Source organism: Centropristis striata, chromosome 4 (assembly GCF_030273125.1).
Source record: "Centropristis striata isolate RG_2023a ecotype Rhode Island chromosome 4, C.striata_1.0, whole genome shotgun sequence".
Classification (NCBI taxonomy): Eukaryota; Metazoa; Chordata; class Actinopteri; order Perciformes; family Serranidae; genus Centropristis; species Centropristis striata.
Window position 1 is genome coordinate 24,458,412 of NC_081520.1, and position 18,944 is coordinate 24,477,355.

The window sequence follows — 18,944 nt, forward strand, 5'->3', positions numbered from 1 at the left end:
AATAAGAGTGTTGAAGCTGAATGATCCCGTACCTCACTAGTTACATCCTCTTGCTCCTCTTCCTCTTTTGCCTCACTTTCTCCATTTTCCTCAAGCAACAGAGGTGTCCTTTGTTGTGCCTGCTCGGAAATCGTCCGTGATCTGCCATCTTGGGCCAGGCCCAGGAACTTCTCTCTGGCGCTGAAGAAGTCGATGCTGTCTGCACTGTGATTGGACGACCCATCGGCCTCGCCGCGGTTGTCCAAGGCGATGCCTATCTCGCTGGGGTTGTTGTTGTCGTCGCTGGCAGCGAGTGGTAGAACCAGGGAGAGGGGAGTTATGTTAGCAGGGCTGAGCGGACTGTGTTTGTCACTCGTTAAATCTGATAATTCTATTATGTCTGAGTCGGTGGATCCCAGAGTGAGAGGAGAGATTTCTTCTGAGCTGCTTTGCTCAGGCAAAGTGAGGGACAGCTCCACTGGCTTGTGTTTGGGCACTGAAATAGACAAATGTGTGGGAGGACCCCGGTGAGCACGCTGAAGTTCAGGAGTAGCAGGGACGATGTGGAGTGACGGTGGCGGGTGGGGCAGAGCTACAGGCACAGTGACAGCCACGCTCGCTGAATTGTCCAGTCTTTCCTCTGGGACCACAGTGGCTGCTCGGGGACTGGGGAGAGGAAGCAGAAGGGGGTCTCCACAATCTGGTCCGACCTCCTCCTGACCCGGTGAGTCACACACACCGTTGGAGTCTGTGTGTGAGCCGGAGGTGTGTGTGGCGTTTGATTTGGCAGAGTCTTCGGGTTCTGCAGCACCGAGCGCTTGCAGCACAGCCGCGCCCAGGAAGTGATGTAAGGAGGGGGAGGAAGTGTTGTTGTTGTGAGAGTCGGAGCGACCCAGAGAGTGGGAGGAAGGTTTACACATGGACTCTTGGCGATCTGATAGGTCGCTGTCAGAGTGTGAGCGCCATAGCTTATTGTGCCTTTGTTTGCTGTGGGAGGGAAGGAAAACAAAAAAATGTGTTAGCACCAAAATGCTCCCCCAAGAACCTACATATTGTATAGATCAGAGATCATTTCGTTAACACAAACTATGACAAAATATGTTTGTCAACAACCTTTTTGCCCATGACTAAGAAGAGATGGCACTGGCATCAATAAACACTAATTAACACTTCCACGACTAAAACTAGACTACAAGGACAAAAAGAGTCAAATCTGATTAAACGAGTAAGTATTTTCATCTAAAGACTAAATCTGAAATAGCTGCAACAATAATCACTGGTCCTGATGTTTCTACATGAAACCCCACCTGGCCAGGAGAATCCCCTGGTACTCCTCCAGCTGTTTCATGAAGGAAGGGTTTGGTTTGGTGACGGCCCGTTTCTCTTTAACATAGTCGAAGGCAGTGTCCAGGTCCCAGCCGTACTCCTTCATGGCGTAGGCGATCACTGTGGAGGCGGAGCGACTCACACCCATTTTACAGTGAACCAGACACTTAGCACCTGCTTTCCTGAGAGACAGACGAGACAAATTGTGTTCGATTAGAAGACTGAGATCCCAAAGAGGGACTTAAAAAACGTGTGTTTGTGTGTGTTAAAGCCTACTTTGCTTTGGTGATGAACTTGTAGGTCTCGTTCCAGTACTCCAGCAGGTTGGTGGCCTCTTCATCGTACACTCGGATGTTGTGGTATTCAAACATCCCCGGGAAGAAGTTGTCTATCTCTCTGGTCACGTTTAGGATGTAGTGCACTCTACACACGAGACAAGCAGGGGCAGGTTGACTTGCTGACCTTTCTTTTATGTCAGTAAAACTGTCACAAGTTCATATTTAGCTATTAAAACACTGAAGGCCTAGCTAACACCACGGGCCAGACATTGCTGCAAACTATTTTGGAGCGCAATGTAACAGGTGGTCAGAACCCCAGAATGATGCCAATGAAGATTGTGAGGTAGTGCTGAAAGCTCCATAAAAGCTATTTTTTCATTTTGATTATTCTGTCAAACACCAATTAAACTAGCATAACCAATTCATAGACTGCAGCTAGATTAAATCCAATGTAGGTACCTTTGCAGAAATACTTTGATGCAGTGTTAATTGGATTTTGTCATTTCAATTAACTTCAATTAGAAAACATATTTAATACATGAAGTGTAGTCTCTCCATTTATTATAATTCAGTCAGGGATTTAAGTGAGTGTGCCTTTAAGCAGGTGTGGTATGTAGACTTAGTTACTGGCTAATGTCTTACCCGCTGTTCTGCAGCTCCTCCAGGTTAGAGGCGTTCCACTCAGAGCCCTAAAGACATCAGAATCCAGTCAATATCAAGGCGAACATGAATATTTAACACAAACATTAACAACATTAAGAACTTACAAGCAAGAGCAAAACCAATGAATTTTGTAACATGTTGCAAATTTTTCATTTTGAAATTTCACAATTAACATAAACTATATGTTACTACATTCACCAGCCACTTTATTAGGTACACTTGTTCAACTGCTTGTTAACGCAAATTTCTAATGAGACAATCACATGGCAGCAACTCAATGCATGAAGACATGGTGAAGACGAGCAGCTGAAGTTCAAAGCGAGCATCACAATGGGGAAGAAAAGTGATTTAAGTGGCTTTGAACGTGGCATGGTTGTTGGTCTGAGTATTTCACAAACTGCTGATCTACTGGGATTTTCACACACCACCATCTCTAGGATTTACAGAGAATGGCCCCCAAAAAAGAAAATATCCAATGAGCCTTGATGCTTGTTGACGCCAGAGGTCAGAGGAGAATGGCCAGACTGGTTCAACAGTAACTTAAATAACCACTCGTTACAATAAGGCATGCAGAAGAGCATGTCTGAACACACCACACGTCCAACCTTGAAGCAGATGAAGACCACACCGCCATTTTATTATTAGGTACACCTTGCTAGCTAATATGGTGGTCTATGAGTGTATACTGACTGTTCTCTTAATGAACATGAACATGTGTCTGCTAAATTTGTATTCTTACCAGATAGACGTGTTCAAAGATTTCCGTGGGGCTGTCCATCTGTCCCAGGATGATGATCATCTCGTTGTCGATGAATTCCTTAAACTCTCTCAGGTTACAAACCATCTGCATCTCCAGCTCTGTTCGGATCTGGTTTGAAGGTGAAAAAAAAGGACACTTAGGTATCTTAACAAGTAAAGCTGCTATGATATAGGCTGATCCTAATAATATGGCTACAGCCACACCAGTACGTTTTCATTTTAAAACCGACAACTTTTGCTACATTGCGCTAGCCTCCACTTGCTGCATTCATCTATGGGTGTCTTACCTCCTTACAGGTGACGTTCTCCAGGTCTTTCTGCATCATGATCTCTCTGAGGCGCGTCTTTATCAGCCTCTCTGTGCGCTCCCTCTCCGTGGGCCTGCACATACAGTACAGACACAAACACCTTCGTGAAAACACATTTTCTCTCAGACACAAAGGACCACCTTCACTCACAGTAACGGCACTTTCCTTCTGTTCATTGAATCATTTACACTTTGCTCTGAATGAGATCACTTGTTCCACGAGAGAATTGCCACTTTGTCCGATTCTCAGAAACTGGAGAGGGAACAGAAAATCTGAGAGCGTGGCCCGTCGGCGATCCACAACAAAGTCCCCTTGTGGAGTACGCCTGTTGTTGTGCCTGGCTCTGTTTCTTACCACTCAGCTGGGGGATGTATTTAGCCTATGGACGTCACACTGAAGATACCAACAAGTGGCCTAATTACCTCTCTGGAGAGAAGAGCTCAGTTTGTCTCCTTACGTTGTCTAATTTTCTCTTGTTTTGCCACTGGAGCCACGGAGTAATACTACACAGCAGTGTGGGTCAGCAGTCACAAAGAGGGGGAAGTGTAACAGCTACAGGTGTGTAACTGCAGACTTAGAAGCATCTATCTGTCTTGTAAAGTCAGACACAGCATGTTTACCTCAATGCTGAATATCCCTAAGAGAATGAGTCCACAGTGTTAAGAGAAAGCGAACCTTATCACTACTGTAAACAAATGTGGGTTAGTTACCGACATCCAGTAAAACTTTATCCTCATAACAAGCCGGGACTTGCCCACAGACAGCCTGAGGGAGTGATTACTGTTCAGGGAAACAGGCTAAAAAAAGTACACATGTATGACAACACAAGGAACGGCACTAATGAGTAACAGAAGAATGGAAATTCTATGTCACTTCCTTGAAAGGCTGATAGAGGAGTGGCCTACGTGAAAGCACAGTGACCCCTATTAATCAAAGAAAACAAAAACATGCCTAGATCAAACCACTTCCTGCTATCTGAACTTTACATCCAGTGGCAATACTGGGACGTGAGCTGCAATGTCAACAAACACTGGCGGGTCATGTGGCATTGGCAGTCAACTAAACAGGGACTTTGGGTTTGGGCGGTTGTATTGGAGCTCATAAAGTTTGGGTGGCCAAGTTAATGATAACACACCGCCTGTGAGTCAAGTAATTCTATTTCCAGGAAGACAATCAATATGGGTGATTTATATTGATGTCGATTTCTCTTTCTCTCCTTTCCATCGGAGGGCATCAGGTGCATCACGCAGCAGCAGAATACCTTCTTTAATCCCCCCTAACACCCCCATCCTCTACCTCCTTCTCTCTGCCCACCACCTGCTTCTGTCTGTCCCTCTGCTGCTCTACCTATTTGTCTGTCTCGTTTCCATTTTTCCAAACGTAAATCAAGCCGGTTAAAGCCTCGGCTATTTTGGACACCGGAGGACCCAAAGTGTGTAGTGTGTAGTGTGTGAGTGTGAAAGAGAGACGCTCCAAATAGGTAGCGGGGCCAACACTCAGCAGCAGAGAGGGGAATTTCCCTGGTATTAGTAAAGACATAAATCCAGCAGCCCAGGTCACTCCCTGACTGTACTTTCTATGCTCCCCTGTGGATCTCTGTCGCAAAGTTTTGATGTATGCATGTGTATATGTGCATGTGTATTTTCACACAGTCTAGCCACCATGTGTGCATTTGTGGTTTTGTTTGGCCTCTCTCTGTTGCTTCTTGTTACCCTGAGAGGTTACAGACAGTATGTGACCCTAGCTCCAGAGTCCAAGGCTCAGAACACAGATAGCCTGCAGTATTCAGCTGTACGAGTGTAGCAATAATGTCTGCACGTGAGAAAGCAATGTTGTTGTGAAGATTTGACTGAGGAAATAGGACTCCCGGGAACACACTTCCAAATTATTTCTTGTTTTCTAAGGAATATAACAACTGGAAGTTACTGCTTTGTTGAGTTTAAATACTTTTAAGATTAACAATGAAAATGCAAAGTAAACGCTAACAGAATATCAAATCCGTCTCAGCTTAATGGAATGACTCTGAAAATGCCAAAAGACTTGCTAACGGATTTCGCAATAAAAAATTGTCAGAAATCACTTCCAGCAGAGCTTAAGCAAAACGTTTTGTTTTTGCTACTTTTTACATCTGTTTTCGTTTTTTAACTGTTTTTTTATTGTTAGGTTAAAAATAGAGCTGCAGATCAAAGGCAACTCCTGGAACAATCTTGTATATTTTTTGTCACTAAATACTTTAAATTCTTTATAAATGTATGCCAGATATATTTAGTTCATGCAACCTGCGGAATTAAATGCAGTGTTTGTTGTGGGTACCCATTCAACACATCCATTGACTTTCGCAGCACTCACTCCATAGGAATTTTACACTCCACATCAATGGGGGCTCTGCTAGTCTATGGCCTACAAAATGAAAACTTGTGAAAATGACTTACGTCTGGAATGCCCCACAAACCAAACAATATTCCAGATATTTCAACATCAGTGTGAACTTCAGATTGTTGTAATGTGGTCTCTACTCACAGGTCTGTGAAGAGAACGGGTGAATTGGCACGGTGCGACTGGACGTCCTGCATGGCGTTCCACTCGTTGACGCAGAACTGGTTGGAGGAGACCCTGCTCTGGTAGTAGCTGACCCAGGTCAGGAACAGGCTGCCCGGGTAGTGGTTATGGCAGCGGGCCACGTCGCATGCTTTGTGGAGCGACTGAAGCGCCGACCTGAGGCAGACAGGGAGAAGGAAGAGGATTCACACTTGAGGTTTTCTTGAGGGCAGAAATACAAAAAACTACTACAGAGTGAAATCAGGACACAACCAGAATGTGTTCAAATTCAGGAGAGGCTTTAACAGTGGGCGACAGAATAAAGATAAGAAAGTTAAGAGGAAGGGAGGAATAATAACACAAGAGGTAAATAAGGGAGTTTGGCTAATAATTATTGAGAGAAATGAGGCAACAACAGGTGAGAAGAGAAGAATGGAAAGACTAAAATGATGAAGAGACATGATACAGGGATAGAACTGCAGATAAATTAAGGAATCGGGAGATATTCAAGGGAGAGGGAGGTCAGGCAAAGAGCAAAGCAACAAAGGGACAAGAAAACGAGGAAATGAAGACGAGTACGGAAATGAAGAGGCAGCGCTGGCATGTGAGATAATGAAGAGACTAGAAGGCAGAGAGATAATGAGGAAAAAAAGGAAGAGGAGAGGGGAGATAAGAAACAATGCCAAAGATAAAAGGCTGGAGGTCAAAGTCAAAGAGGGGGGTACAATGGATACAGTCACTTCACTCATTTGTTAGAAAAATCAAAAGGTTTCTTACCACATGGCCTGGACAGAAACTGGCTTGAAGACATGAACCCTGTTCACCGTCGATACGCTGAAGCCACTGTGACGGTAGAGAGGGAGCAGTGAGAGATGGGATGCACAGTTATAGCTTGTAGGGATGCAATAAAAAGGCTAAATAAGAGTTATCAGAGCAGTCAGTCAGTTGCCCCAGAGAGAAGCAAGAGGAAGCAGGTAGGTGTGGCGTCTTACCCGTCTCCATCCAAGTGGATCAGAGTGTCACTCCACAGAGGTAGAACCAGACCCACCGTACAGCAGCTGGGAGGAACAAAACAAGACACAGCAGTTTGACATGATGTGATGTGTCGAGGACAATATTAAAAAGCAAAACAATAGAGGAGGTCAGACATTTGATAATCACATGAAAGTATATACACTTTAAATGTTACAAGTTAAATAGAATACAAATGCAAGAATAAAAACAACAACAAAGACCACTCAAGTGCATCCTGTTCTAAATTCCACTAGTCACTAATATTACAAAGCTGCAAAGGGGATAATGTGCGATATTTTCTTAGTTGTACGAGTTTGGGACATTGTAGAAATTCATAACACTGGCTTGCAAGTATTTTGCATCAAAACCATTATTGTGATTTGTTGACGCTTTTATTACTGGTGCGAAAGCTCAGATAAAAATGAGCTCGTCCTGAAAAAAAGACCGAAGATTAAGAAGATTAAAATGACCTGCAACTAAATCACATAAAAATAAGATGTATAAAGGCCTGTAATGTCCAACCAGGGTGGTGATGGTTGTGGCACTGACCTATCAGAGGAGACAAAGTCCATGCCGAGCACGATGCTCTCCTCCGTGTCCTGTCTACCGTTGGTGGAGACCACCACCATGTAGCGGGTTACCTGAGGGTAGGCGCTCTCCAGACGCACAGCCTGCAAGAACAGATAGAGGGGACACAGAGAAGAGAGGGAAGGGAAGGGAGAAGGAGATTGTATATTTAATTTAAGAGTACCTTGGTTGCTGCAGAAAAAAGACAAGTTTCAGTTCTTTATGTCTGCTAACAAAGAACTGAAACTGTCTGGAGTATAATCTCCCTGATCACAATGCCACCTTGTTCCTGTGTGTGTGTGTGTGTGTGTGTGTGTGTGTGTGTGTGTGTGTGTGTGTGTGTGTGTGTGTGTGTGTGTGTGTGTGTGTCACTAACCAGTCGGATCGTGTCCTCCGGCCGCAGCACAGTGAACATGGTCTGAAGATGTTTCTGGAGGTCACCTAGATAAAAAGGAATTCAACACCTTGATTTTCTGGACAAAACCTGCATTCTTAGCATTCAAAGGCCTGAGATTAATGTATCATTTATCCTGAGGCAAGTTTCCACTGCTTTCATAATGGAGAGACGCTTTTACTTTGGCCTACATTCAACCTGATCTCTAAATATATCCGAGTCTGTTATTTTAGAAACAAATGTTTTTGTTGCTTTTTATAGTAGTCAGCTCATTTCACATCACAAAGGTGTAACTACAAAGGTTGTCCTGATCCACAGACAGACGCAGATTCTACTCTTCTTGTTTCCAAGAAGATATTTTCTTGTGTGAAGATATTTTTAAGCGTGACAAAAATATTCCCCGAACAATCTGGCCACCACATTGCATGCAGCAGTGAACTGACTGCACTGAACTTATCTAACTTGTTGTGAAACAGTGAAGTTAACACCAGCTGTTCCTGATGATGCTGTACAGGAATGTCTACTTGAAAACACACGGTTCGATTTAATCTTAAGTATTTCTGAGGAGTTCATTTCTGAGGCTAGGAGAAGCTGCAGCTGTCATTTTTTGTGCATGTACAAGTCTTTACCTGTGTGCTTGTTCCTGCGCTGGCTGATGCGCGGTGCTGAGTTAGGCGTGGGGCTGTTGCCCCTGGGAAGGAACAGGGCTGCACCCTTTACAGTGAGAAAACTCTCACTGATGCTGGAAGGAAAGGGAGAAGAAAAAAACATGAATAAAAGCCCCCAGTACATGGACTCCTTCCAAGTTATCTAATCAAATTTGTGTAACTTATGTAATTTGTTATCGCTTCTTTCTCACACATGCTTACCCTAAACTTCTACTAATAAGCACAAGATGGGGACTGGGAACAGACAAATGTTGTCATGGGCTTATGTCAGTGTCACAATGATCCACTCAGCTGCCCTCTGCTCTCCAGGCCCCCCAAATCAGAGCTAACAGACCACTACCAGTAAAACAAGATCCAAGCCCCAGTTTGAACTCAGAACACAATGTTCTCTGCTTCTCCACACAGCTGGATTATTACACACGCAGACTTACTCACACAAGCAGCTGCCAGTAGGGCGGGATTTTTGGGGGGGGATTGTGAGGAGACCAGGGGTCCGAGAGGGAAGACAGAGAGTCCCCCTCCTCCACAATGTTGGAGCAGAGATAAGAGCTGGCCGGCTCACAGCTCTCCACACCAAAGCAGGTCGTATCAAACGGGGTTCTGTTCCTCTCTGGAACACTTAATCTTATTAACTGTGACTGAGGTCACTGCATTGAAGAGGAGGACACATAATAAACTGAGGTCAGTGTTTCAACTGGATACCAAACAGCGAGTGTGTGTGTGAGAGCATTTCTTTTATGCTTGTGAATGACTAGGTTTTTGTTTAGAATTTCACAGTGGCACACTAACCTAAGTCACATGAGATACCAATAAAACAGGTTAGAAGACCTACTTCTACACGTATGTACATGTCAAATGAGAGCCATGGGGCCAGTAAACCATAACCTTAATGATGCTGAGTAAGAGGTCTACAGATTAGACAGCAAGCACTTAAGCAAGGCGTTCTTTCATTTATACAGTGTATGCAGAGAGCTAAAAAAACAAAACACTACTGTTAGGGAAAACGTTGCATGTTAAATGTATAATCAGGATTTGAAGTAGCACTTGGAGACCGAGGAGGAATCCATCATCATAACAAAAACACACTGGGTGTATTCGCTCTGCAGGTTTTTCCAAAATTAAAACCACAAGTCAATCTGGCAAGAACTTATACATCCAGGAACAGGAACATGAGCAGCCACAGTCCTGACAGCCAGCCAAACATGGGTCTGAAAGTTAAACAGATTTCAAGGGAAACCCATTTTGGCTACTCTTATAGCTTTTAAAACCAGGCATCAGCTTTTGGTTGCAGAAAGGGAAATTGTGGTTGCCATTTCAACCACCTTATATTTTGAGTAATTATGATGCTATGTAGCAAAATAAAAGTTTTATTACTGAAACCCCTTTCAGACTTCCATTTCACGCCGCAATATTTACACCTCTGTGATGTTTCACCATCAATCTGAATGCCTCAGAGGTGTGCTGAGGGGCAACAAACGCTAATATAAGATAATAATAAGGCAATAACATAGGAAGTGGGCGTATCACCAGAAACAAATCTCTCACTTAGGTCCGGCAGTAACCGAATCATGTTCAGCAAAATGCAGAACAACTTTGCTTGAGTTTGTAGAATCTCTATAGCGAGAAACAGCCCCACGAGCAGTTCTTCTGCCAATATTGTTTTGAATGCACTCGTCGCTGCTGTCACTTTTTTCTTCACTTGCTGCTGCTCTGTTACACAGAACTCCATCTCCTCCCACTTTGTTCGGCAATGTCAGACTGCAATGTGAATTCACAGACTGGGGATGCAAATATGACGATGTTTCAGAATCAGTATATTACTAACTGGAACTGATGAACTTGATGTGTAAATGTGAATAATTTCCAGTCCAGCTAAAGCGAGGATACTTTGTTTCCTAAGGCTTAACAAATGTCCTTTTGTTTAGGTTCATGTAGTTCAACTTAATGTGCGTCAACATTGAAGACAGATACCTGTGTGCATGCAGGTTAATGCGTGCACACATTAAAACCACTGACGAAAACCCAGGGCCAAGAAATGGTTGCCAATTTCTCAAAATAGTCGCCAATGGCAACCAGGACACCATTACTGTCAAGCCCAGTATCTGCTAGCTAGAACATGCCCAGCTGTCACGCATTCAATATTTTACACAGTACACTACCCAATAGAAGTGAATGATTTTTAAGGGGTCAAAAACGTCAGTTTAAACTCACTGTTTGTTTCTTATATAACAAATAGAGGAAACACTGATCCGGGGAGTTGGCTAACCTGTTCTGCTAAACTTGAATAGGAGTGGTTTCATAGCCTGCAGAGCCACAAACCAAGACAAGGAACTGGAAACTACACACGTAAGCAGCAAAGACAACAAGGATCAATACAAGGCAGGTGACAACAAAGCCAAGTTTATATTTAGAAATTGCGCAAACAATTGATTTATGTGTTTATTCTGACGCCTAACTGCTGTGTTGGATAATCTATTTTGCCCTTTTGCAGCAGACTGTAAGTTCAAACTCAATGAACCTGACTTCTACAGTTCATCAGGTTTACAGTTCCTCAGTTACTGTCTGCTATTTAGGCTTCCTGCCGTGCCCTTTCCATCTGTAACTTCATCCTTCCATCCTTCTAGCAATCCAACTGTCCTTCCTGAGTTTTGCTGAGACCATGGATGTTCAGAGGATCAGGAGACACAGACAACAAAACCGCAGCTTTGTGCTGAGCCTATTTCCCATAACCCATCCACCCTTGACCCAGCTGTTTCCTCTCACTCTCCCCACTGTCACTTCCTCTTTTCTGCATTTCTCACAAATTCGCCCTACTTTTTTATTTCCATCACTCTCCTCAGTTCCTGCTGTATCATGCCCCACTGTGCTCACATACTCAGACTTGTGCACTGTACTTGGCAATGACCATGTATAGCAGTGCTACTGTACAATGTCATCTGTAATACAACACCTGTAGGATCTCGCATGGAGTGCGATGCACGTGCATGCACTTTTACTCCTGCACACTGACATGTTGAGAAAGTGGAATCTAAGCCCGATGGTGGAAGAGGTGGAGGGCTGTGAATGACTTCCAACTACAGTTTCTAAAAATACTGTAGTCCTTTAGAAGTTTCTGCTATTGATAGACTGCGTTCAGAAGAGCTCGGCCGACCTACTGTACATAGAATATTCTGTGATAGCATCCTGCAGAGTTTCTGCTCAGCCCACAGACTTGAAATAGTTGAAGCTGAAATACTGCAAGTGGCCACTGGGAAGAATTGGCTGCAGCGGCACCATTACCAGGTCTTATATAAGATCCATAATTTGATACATGAAATAAAACTATTAATACAATAATCATGAAAATAATAGAGAGTTGCTGGCCTATTCCACTCACAAACAACATATTTTCAGACTGTCATGACGTTAGCAAAGAAAACTTACGTAATACAGCCGCCTGACAACTGAAGTGATTTAAACTGAAACATTCGAAATACTGTAATGAATCATTTGATTACAATCCTAGAAAACCAGCTGGCATGTATCCAGAAGAACTACAATATGTGTACATTGAGCTCATTGTTATGGTCCAACAAAAGAAAGGCTTTCCAATCAGTCTAGCTCTTTTGAGAGCAAAAATATACATACAGAAGGATAGAGCAAATTGGGAGATGAAAAGAGGGCAATGAATTCAACTAAATGTGCCTTCATAAAGATGAAGGCATATTTAGTATATGAATGAGGAATGGGCACCCAGTCAGTGTGTGTAGCAGAGAGTGGGGTGGGTCATCTTCTGGCATTCAGCCACTCAGGGCTTTGGGCAGAAGTGGAGCGGTAGGTACTTGTTAGGGCAACAGTCACAGACACAATCATCACTATGTAAGGACCACTCCACATAGTGGGCAGATAACTGGGTGACCCCCTCCCCCCTCCTGCCTGTGCCCATATTAGTCACTCTTGGAAGGAGAGTGGGATAAATATAGGGCCTGGCCCCACTAAGGCCTTATGAGTTTACAGCAGAGACAGATACAGCCCATGGGAGAGACAGTTAGCTGGTGTGCGTGTGTGACTTTCTGCATGTCCACAGGTGCATGTTAGGCCCTGCTGCTCAAAGGCACGGCCACGGAAAATGTGTAACAAGCAGAAGATGGTAACAGATGGTTGAGAAGAGAGAAACGTCAACTATGAAGTAGAGGACCACAACTCCTCACTGCAACATCCTTGAGTCAATTATACAGACAATTTATAGCAATTTTGACCTAGAAATAATTTGGAGATTGATTACCCTTGTACAGCAGATTACTGGGAAAAGCACTGGACATGAAAAGACGGCAGATGGGGACAACAACAGCAGATCAGGGTCAGAGCTGATAAAGAGAAAGGAATACCAGGTCACACTAAATATAGACTTCCATCTACTTGCACAGACCCATTGTTTTTTGGATGTGTGCGAGTGAGGACCATAGGTTTTGCTGCAGTTCCTCACTCAGTGAACTAAACATACCTGACCCAGACACGCAGAGCTATTCTGAGGAGGATTCAGATTACAATTCAACTTGCAGTTAAAGAAAACTATGGGCAGAGAAACAGAACTAAAGGAGCTCAGTAAAATATAATTCAAAAGGCAAAATTAGTAGGATTTGCCTAAAATAAACAATGTATAGACTTCTCTCCATTTTGCTGTGTTTGGGACCTTTCGGGGCGTCAGCATTTGGGCATTTGTGTGTGGACGCCAGCAAGAGGGCGCAAGCTGTGAGTGATGGACTCATAAGATCATAGTGGCCAGATATCAAATGTAGCTTTGGGGAAAAAAACTATACCATATAATGTGGAACTTCCTAGAATGAATAGGACTTCTGTGATGAATTTGGTTGCTACACAGCTGCATTGAACTTGTGCCATTTACTAAAGCTAATTATCAGATTCATCAACAAACTAAATTATGTAGGTGATTTAATTTAGATGCACCACACACACACAGTCGGGCACATACATACAAGCATAAGTAGTGACCTATATCCAGCTGCACATATCACTGCTCAGCTGCCGAAGTCCCTAACACAAACACCAACACACACTTTAGTTCGTCACGTTTCAGTCTTATCTGTTGTCTTTGGAAAAGCACACACAAGTGTAGCGGAAGAGAAGGATTTACCGGTATTCCTAAAATTGGTTAGATAACGATGGTGTTTTAGATGCCATTTAGCCAAAGGTAATACTTAACTCCATGCATAGCCTCTAGGCTTGTAATTACTCCTTCACACCCTGGTTTAACAGTCCGGCACTTACAGGTGTATGTTCACACTATAAACAAAGACACATATGTACACACACACTAGGTGCTGTAAATTAAAGGATCCTAAAATCCCCTGCATTGTGACGAGGGCCCTCAGGGAGTGGTAATAAAAACAATCAACAGGCATCGTGCAATGTGGCCAACAAAACCAGGAAGTCAGAAGATTCCCACATCTGCTGCTATTTACCCGACACACGCGCCTGCCAGTATGCACTGTGTATGTCTTGCAGTAACATCTTCCCACAAACCCTCATTATGCAAACTTGTGTTTCAAAAAGCTATTTCCTTAAAGACTGGGTGCAGCCCCAATAAAGACTAAATGTTTAGTTACTCACTTTAGTTTACTCAATAATCACAACACACATTCATGTGTAAAACAGCCGGAAAAAATGCAATCGAGGCACAGGCTGTCCTTGACTGTCCTGATAACCGCCACAGAAGGCAAATTCTCATCCAGGACACAACTAATTACTCACTGCACGAAAATGTTACGAAACAAGTGCAGAACACAGACAGTGGAACTAAATAAATTTATTTTGTGGAAACTTGGGTAATGTTGATTTCATCATCTTTTAATCCAGTTGCAGTAACTTCTACATTGATTTTCTCCAAATTTACTAAGCTTATCTGAGCCAGCAGCTCCACATGAGAGATTGGAAACACTGGAACAGACTAGCCCTTTGATCTGTCCTGAAGGGCAAACTTGTCTTCACGGCATGTACAAGTCAACTAAATCCTTTTAAATCTCACAAGCAAAAAGAAGCCTTTACCTCACTTTGCCTTGATGTCTGCAGACACTGAAGATCACAGATAAGATCAGTGTGAGACATATTAAAGGTAACTCCTTTACATCACAGCACAGATAATCTCAGCATTAGTATTAATGAAGAGAGAAATGTATAGAATATAAAGTTCAGTTAAGTGAAAATGAATAGCTGGGGCTTTGTGTTTTACGTCAGAATACGATTTGATCAGTGTCCAACCGTGCAAGCAGTTCCAGTCTAGCCTATTACTTGATTACAAGGAAATACACAATAACAATAACTAAGGGTTATATTGAAATTCTCTATTTCCTTGTTTCCTAATCCATCAGGAGCCAGGAGGATGTAGACAACTTTTTGGGGTCTGCATAAGAAACATTATCTAACAATGAGTCAGAGATATAAGCTTTAATTGTAGGCTCATGGTTAAACTAGGGCTGTACCAAATAGTTTGAAGCTTCATTCATAACATTGGTATTCACTTTCTAAATCAACATCCAAACACTGCATGGTATTTTTGCATATCTTTTCACTCAGTTAAAACCTGGTATTTCTACACAGTTGCAGATGAAGATTAGGCTACATTAAGATTACTGCCCACATGCATTGACGCATCTAGTTAGACATCTGGTACAGCCTTAGCTTGAATGCATTTTAAACAAAAATATATAACATTGTCTTCTTCTACAGGTATATTTGTGTTATTTTTCTAAATGTATAAACCTTGTCTAAATTGCAGCTTATTAAAAACTATCATTATCACACCTTGGACTCCCAAGTTCAAACAAACAATATCCCAACCTTGGGCAAACAAAAAGGGAGGGACGACAATGCCTCATAAAAATCCTTTATATGGCAATCAGGTGATGTATGCTCGAATCAGTAGCAATGTGTCCTAAATGTGTCTGTACCTGTGAAACAGCTAGGCTGATTCATACTACATGCAGAACAATTATGTCTTAGTAAGGTCAAGAGGCAGCAGGAAGATGAGTAAGAGGCTGCTACGTCACCAGGATATGTATTCACCACTGATTGTTGCAATACTTTTACACATGCTCATCTTACTCACTGTGGCACAATCGTAAAAGTATGACACATTTCCTCCAGATATACATATAAAATAGGGAAACATTTAAATGTAATATTACCAGTCTGACTGTCCAGAAACCATAAATCAGTTTAAAAACAGACAGTAATATCACAGTTTAATTACTCCATTGGGAGTGAAGTGCTCATGTGTAATCAGGTGCTGAAGTTGTCTTAATAGAAATCAAATTACTTCATGGCACCTTTACAGTCCCCATCACTTAATTTATGAATGTGTTTTAATGTATAAATAATTCTCAAACGACCGTCTATAGCAGAGTGTATCTCCCCAACCTGCCACTTTGAAAACTTACAGCTGGTTGATCTGATTTTTTGACACCACCGCGTCGTCGCTGAAGTAGGGCACCATCTTGGCCCCGCAGCAGGAGCAGAAGCTGACCGCCGAGCTGTCGGATCCCGACACCGCGCCGAGGGTCATGCTGGCGGGGAGAGGGACTCGGAGCTAGGAGTGCGGCAGGTGTTCTTGGTCCGAGAGAAAACTTTTACTCCTCTCCCACGGTCATGTGCTCTGTCATTTCTTCACTTCAACAACTTCCTCAGGTGTTGGTCAAAATTAAGTAGAAAATGACAAAATATTCCGCGAAGTAGGCACCTGTTAGCAAATCGTGTTTCTGGCGTAATATATTAAGCAAAGCAGAAAGATCTTCTAGCACATGTTGTTCCTGCTGCCGACAGTGACGCCTGGCTGTCCAAGACTTCCTAATAAAGCAGAAGCGAGTCCCATCATGAAAATTGTCCGTAGCGTTTTCCAAACATTATTTATCCCCGTTACAGCAAACAGGATCCTCCACCACGTACAGTACTGAGACATATGACTTCGGTCAAACTCTCACCGGAGAAGTCATGGAGGGAGGAGTTGGAGACATGTGTTTTGGGGAAAAGTGGGGAGCCAATGAGGACAACAGGGAAGCGCGACCGCCCACAACACCAGCCCTTCTTCATCGACGCTCGCTGCCTGAAGCAGAGCAGTTTGTATACAAAGCAAGTAGTACTCGCTGGCACCATGCAGGTATTAATCCAGCAGGTGATTAGACTGTTCAGTTCCTTCTCTCTGGCTGAGGGTGTGCTTATCAGAAAATGCACTGCCTGTTTGCTTTAAAACCTGCTTGCTCTTGGTACTTCATGGCACATAGTTGCCCATTCATGATGGATTATATAATACTGCAGGCCAGGCTAATGGGTTTAAATAATCCTAATAATATGGTAATATTATTAGAATCAACTGCTGTCCAACAGCTAATTGAGTGTCCTGGTACAGCAGGGTCAACAGGGGATGTGCTCATTAAACTAATAAAATAGAGTCAATTAAATCCACATGGGATTTTGGTTTGGCAGTGAGATCACTGAGGAGACTTCACTTGTCTGCTTTCCACCCTTTTCTCCCAACACACAGACCTTGTGGTTGAGTTACATAAGAAGCAAGAACAAATGAGAAACAGGCCGAGCAGCTGTAGCTGCAGGCCTGTAGTATCTAGGTAAACTTGAGACATTCTGCAGCCTGTCTTGTCAAGAAAGTCTTGGGAAGGTGGTTGAGGTTTACAGATGTGTGTAGTATGAGGTACTTATTAACACCCTGCATGCTGACCACCATCTACCCCAATAAATCTAAACTATCCCTTTAAGGTGGTCTGAGGACACAAATCTCAACTGTTATGCTGGATGCTGTGCGAGGGGCGCAATGTTTTGGTTCTTTTTATAGCCTGCTAAACATTTTATATCTGCTGTTGTGCCGACACATAAATCTGATGTAAGCTGACAACAATTTAAAAAAACACTGTAAAACTACAGCCCCCTCATCATATTCACACGAGCGTGTGCCAAATACCTCAGATCGAAACTAAAACATCTGTGGCAAACGACCTCCACAGTGTAGCTAAGCTTTATTATAATGTTTATGGAAGGCCTGCTTTATGTTTTGGATGTTTTCCAGAGCAGAACAGTTATCAATAGGGAGTCCAACTGAGAGAAAGGCACTATTATGTACGCAGTAATACAACGCACCTTTGGCTCAGTGTTCAAAAACTTTCCAGTCTATTGTTATTCACTGTAATCTGCACACCCCTGAGCTGTGAGGCTGAGGGGAAACTGCTGCTGAACTTGCTACTGATCATAGACCGATCATACAGGTGCATCTCAAAAAATTAGAATATCCTAGAAAAGTTTATTTATGTCAGTAATTAAATTAAAATAGTCGAAATAACACATTATATAGATCCGTTACACACACAATGAAACATTTCATGTATTCATTTCTTCTAATTATAATGACTATGGCTTGCATGTTATGAAGACCTAAAATTCAGTGTCTCAAAAATTTTTATTTATTACATTAGACCAATTTTAAAAAGTATGTTTAATATGGAAATGTTGGCCTCTGAAAAGTATGTCCATCTATATGCACTCAATAATTGGTTGGGGCTATTTGACTTGAACTACTGGAAATTGACTTTTCCATCATATTCTAATATACTGAGATGCACCTGAATGTGTATTAACGCCAAGATGAAAGATGGATAAGATAAACAATTTCTAGCTAAATTTATCCAGCTAAAAATCCAGCTTATCCAGCTTATCCAGCTGCATTCAGTCACATTGCATGTGAACAAAGTATGAGAGGAATATTTTGTTCAGCCCTACAATACTAACATACAGAGACCAGCCTGCAACCAGTGTTTTCAAAAGGTGGAAATTTGTAAAACCCGAGTGCATCAAAATCTATAAGTCAGAGGTCAGTACCTTCTTTCTCTCTCTCATGTCAAATTACTTTGGTCATAACAGACCCCCAGACTGTGTACGTCTGGAAATTTGTGTAGCACTAGGAACAGCAAAGACACAAAACAAACAAAACAATACAGGAATGTCTATAGTAAGGTGCTGCAGGGCTTTCTAGGTGTAGCAACAAGTCAGAACAATGTTTTTATTTTATCATAAAATTGTAAAGCTAATTAAAACTTTAATCTCTTGCCACTAAAAAAATGTTTTCCCTTCATGACTTAATTATAAGACAATTATAAGACTTTATTACTTCAAGCTCTCTTTTTATCACTCTGTTGTGTTTATTTGTTCAAGGCAAAAACAATCCATTCAAGATTGTAAAGACATTAGCTATTAAACATAAATTTGCGGAAAATACTCTAAGCAATGCTTTTAAAAAACAAATTCACGCTACAATAACGAATAAAATAAACTCTGGGGGAAGGTATAAACGATGTCACCAATCATATTAACAATGCTAAAAATCACATCTTTACAAGTAGATAACAATGGCATGTGACAGTGTATATGTATGTTTTAGGCCAGCTAAATT

General features: G+C 42.4%; 1 protein-coding gene across 2 annotated transcripts in view; it reads right to left on the bottom strand.

Moving 5' to 3' along the window:
• The window catches only part of ssh2a (slingshot protein phosphatase 2a), a 31,508-nt gene that overhangs the window by 2,457 nt on the left and 10,107 nt on the right, over nucleotides 1-18,944 (bottom strand). The window contains exons 1-13 of one of the 2 annotated variants that reach the window (XM_059331354.1): nucleotides 15,931-16,476; nucleotides 8,456-8,568; nucleotides 7,809-7,873; nucleotides 7,415-7,536; nucleotides 6,844-6,909; nucleotides 6,629-6,694; nucleotides 5,834-6,028; nucleotides 3,293-3,386; nucleotides 2,986-3,114; nucleotides 2,226-2,272; nucleotides 1,582-1,728; nucleotides 1,287-1,487; nucleotides 33-966 (exon numbers count right to left, since the gene is read on the bottom strand). In XM_059331354.1, coding sequence (XP_059187337.1) covers nucleotides 33-966; nucleotides 1,287-1,487; nucleotides 1,582-1,728; nucleotides 2,226-2,272; nucleotides 2,986-3,114; nucleotides 3,293-3,386; nucleotides 5,834-6,028; nucleotides 6,629-6,694; nucleotides 6,844-6,909; nucleotides 7,415-7,536; nucleotides 7,809-7,873; nucleotides 8,456-8,568; nucleotides 15,931-16,055 — 2,304 coding nt within the window. In that variant the 5' untranslated portion in view covers nucleotides 16,056-16,476. Of the gene's footprint in view, nucleotides 1-32; nucleotides 967-1,286; nucleotides 1,488-1,581; nucleotides 1,729-2,225; nucleotides 2,273-2,985; nucleotides 3,115-3,292; nucleotides 3,387-5,833; nucleotides 6,029-6,628; nucleotides 6,695-6,843; nucleotides 6,910-7,414; nucleotides 7,537-7,808; nucleotides 7,874-8,455; nucleotides 8,569-15,930; nucleotides 16,477-18,944 lie in introns of those variants that run through there. The other variant, XM_059331355.1, reaches the window with a different exon arrangement.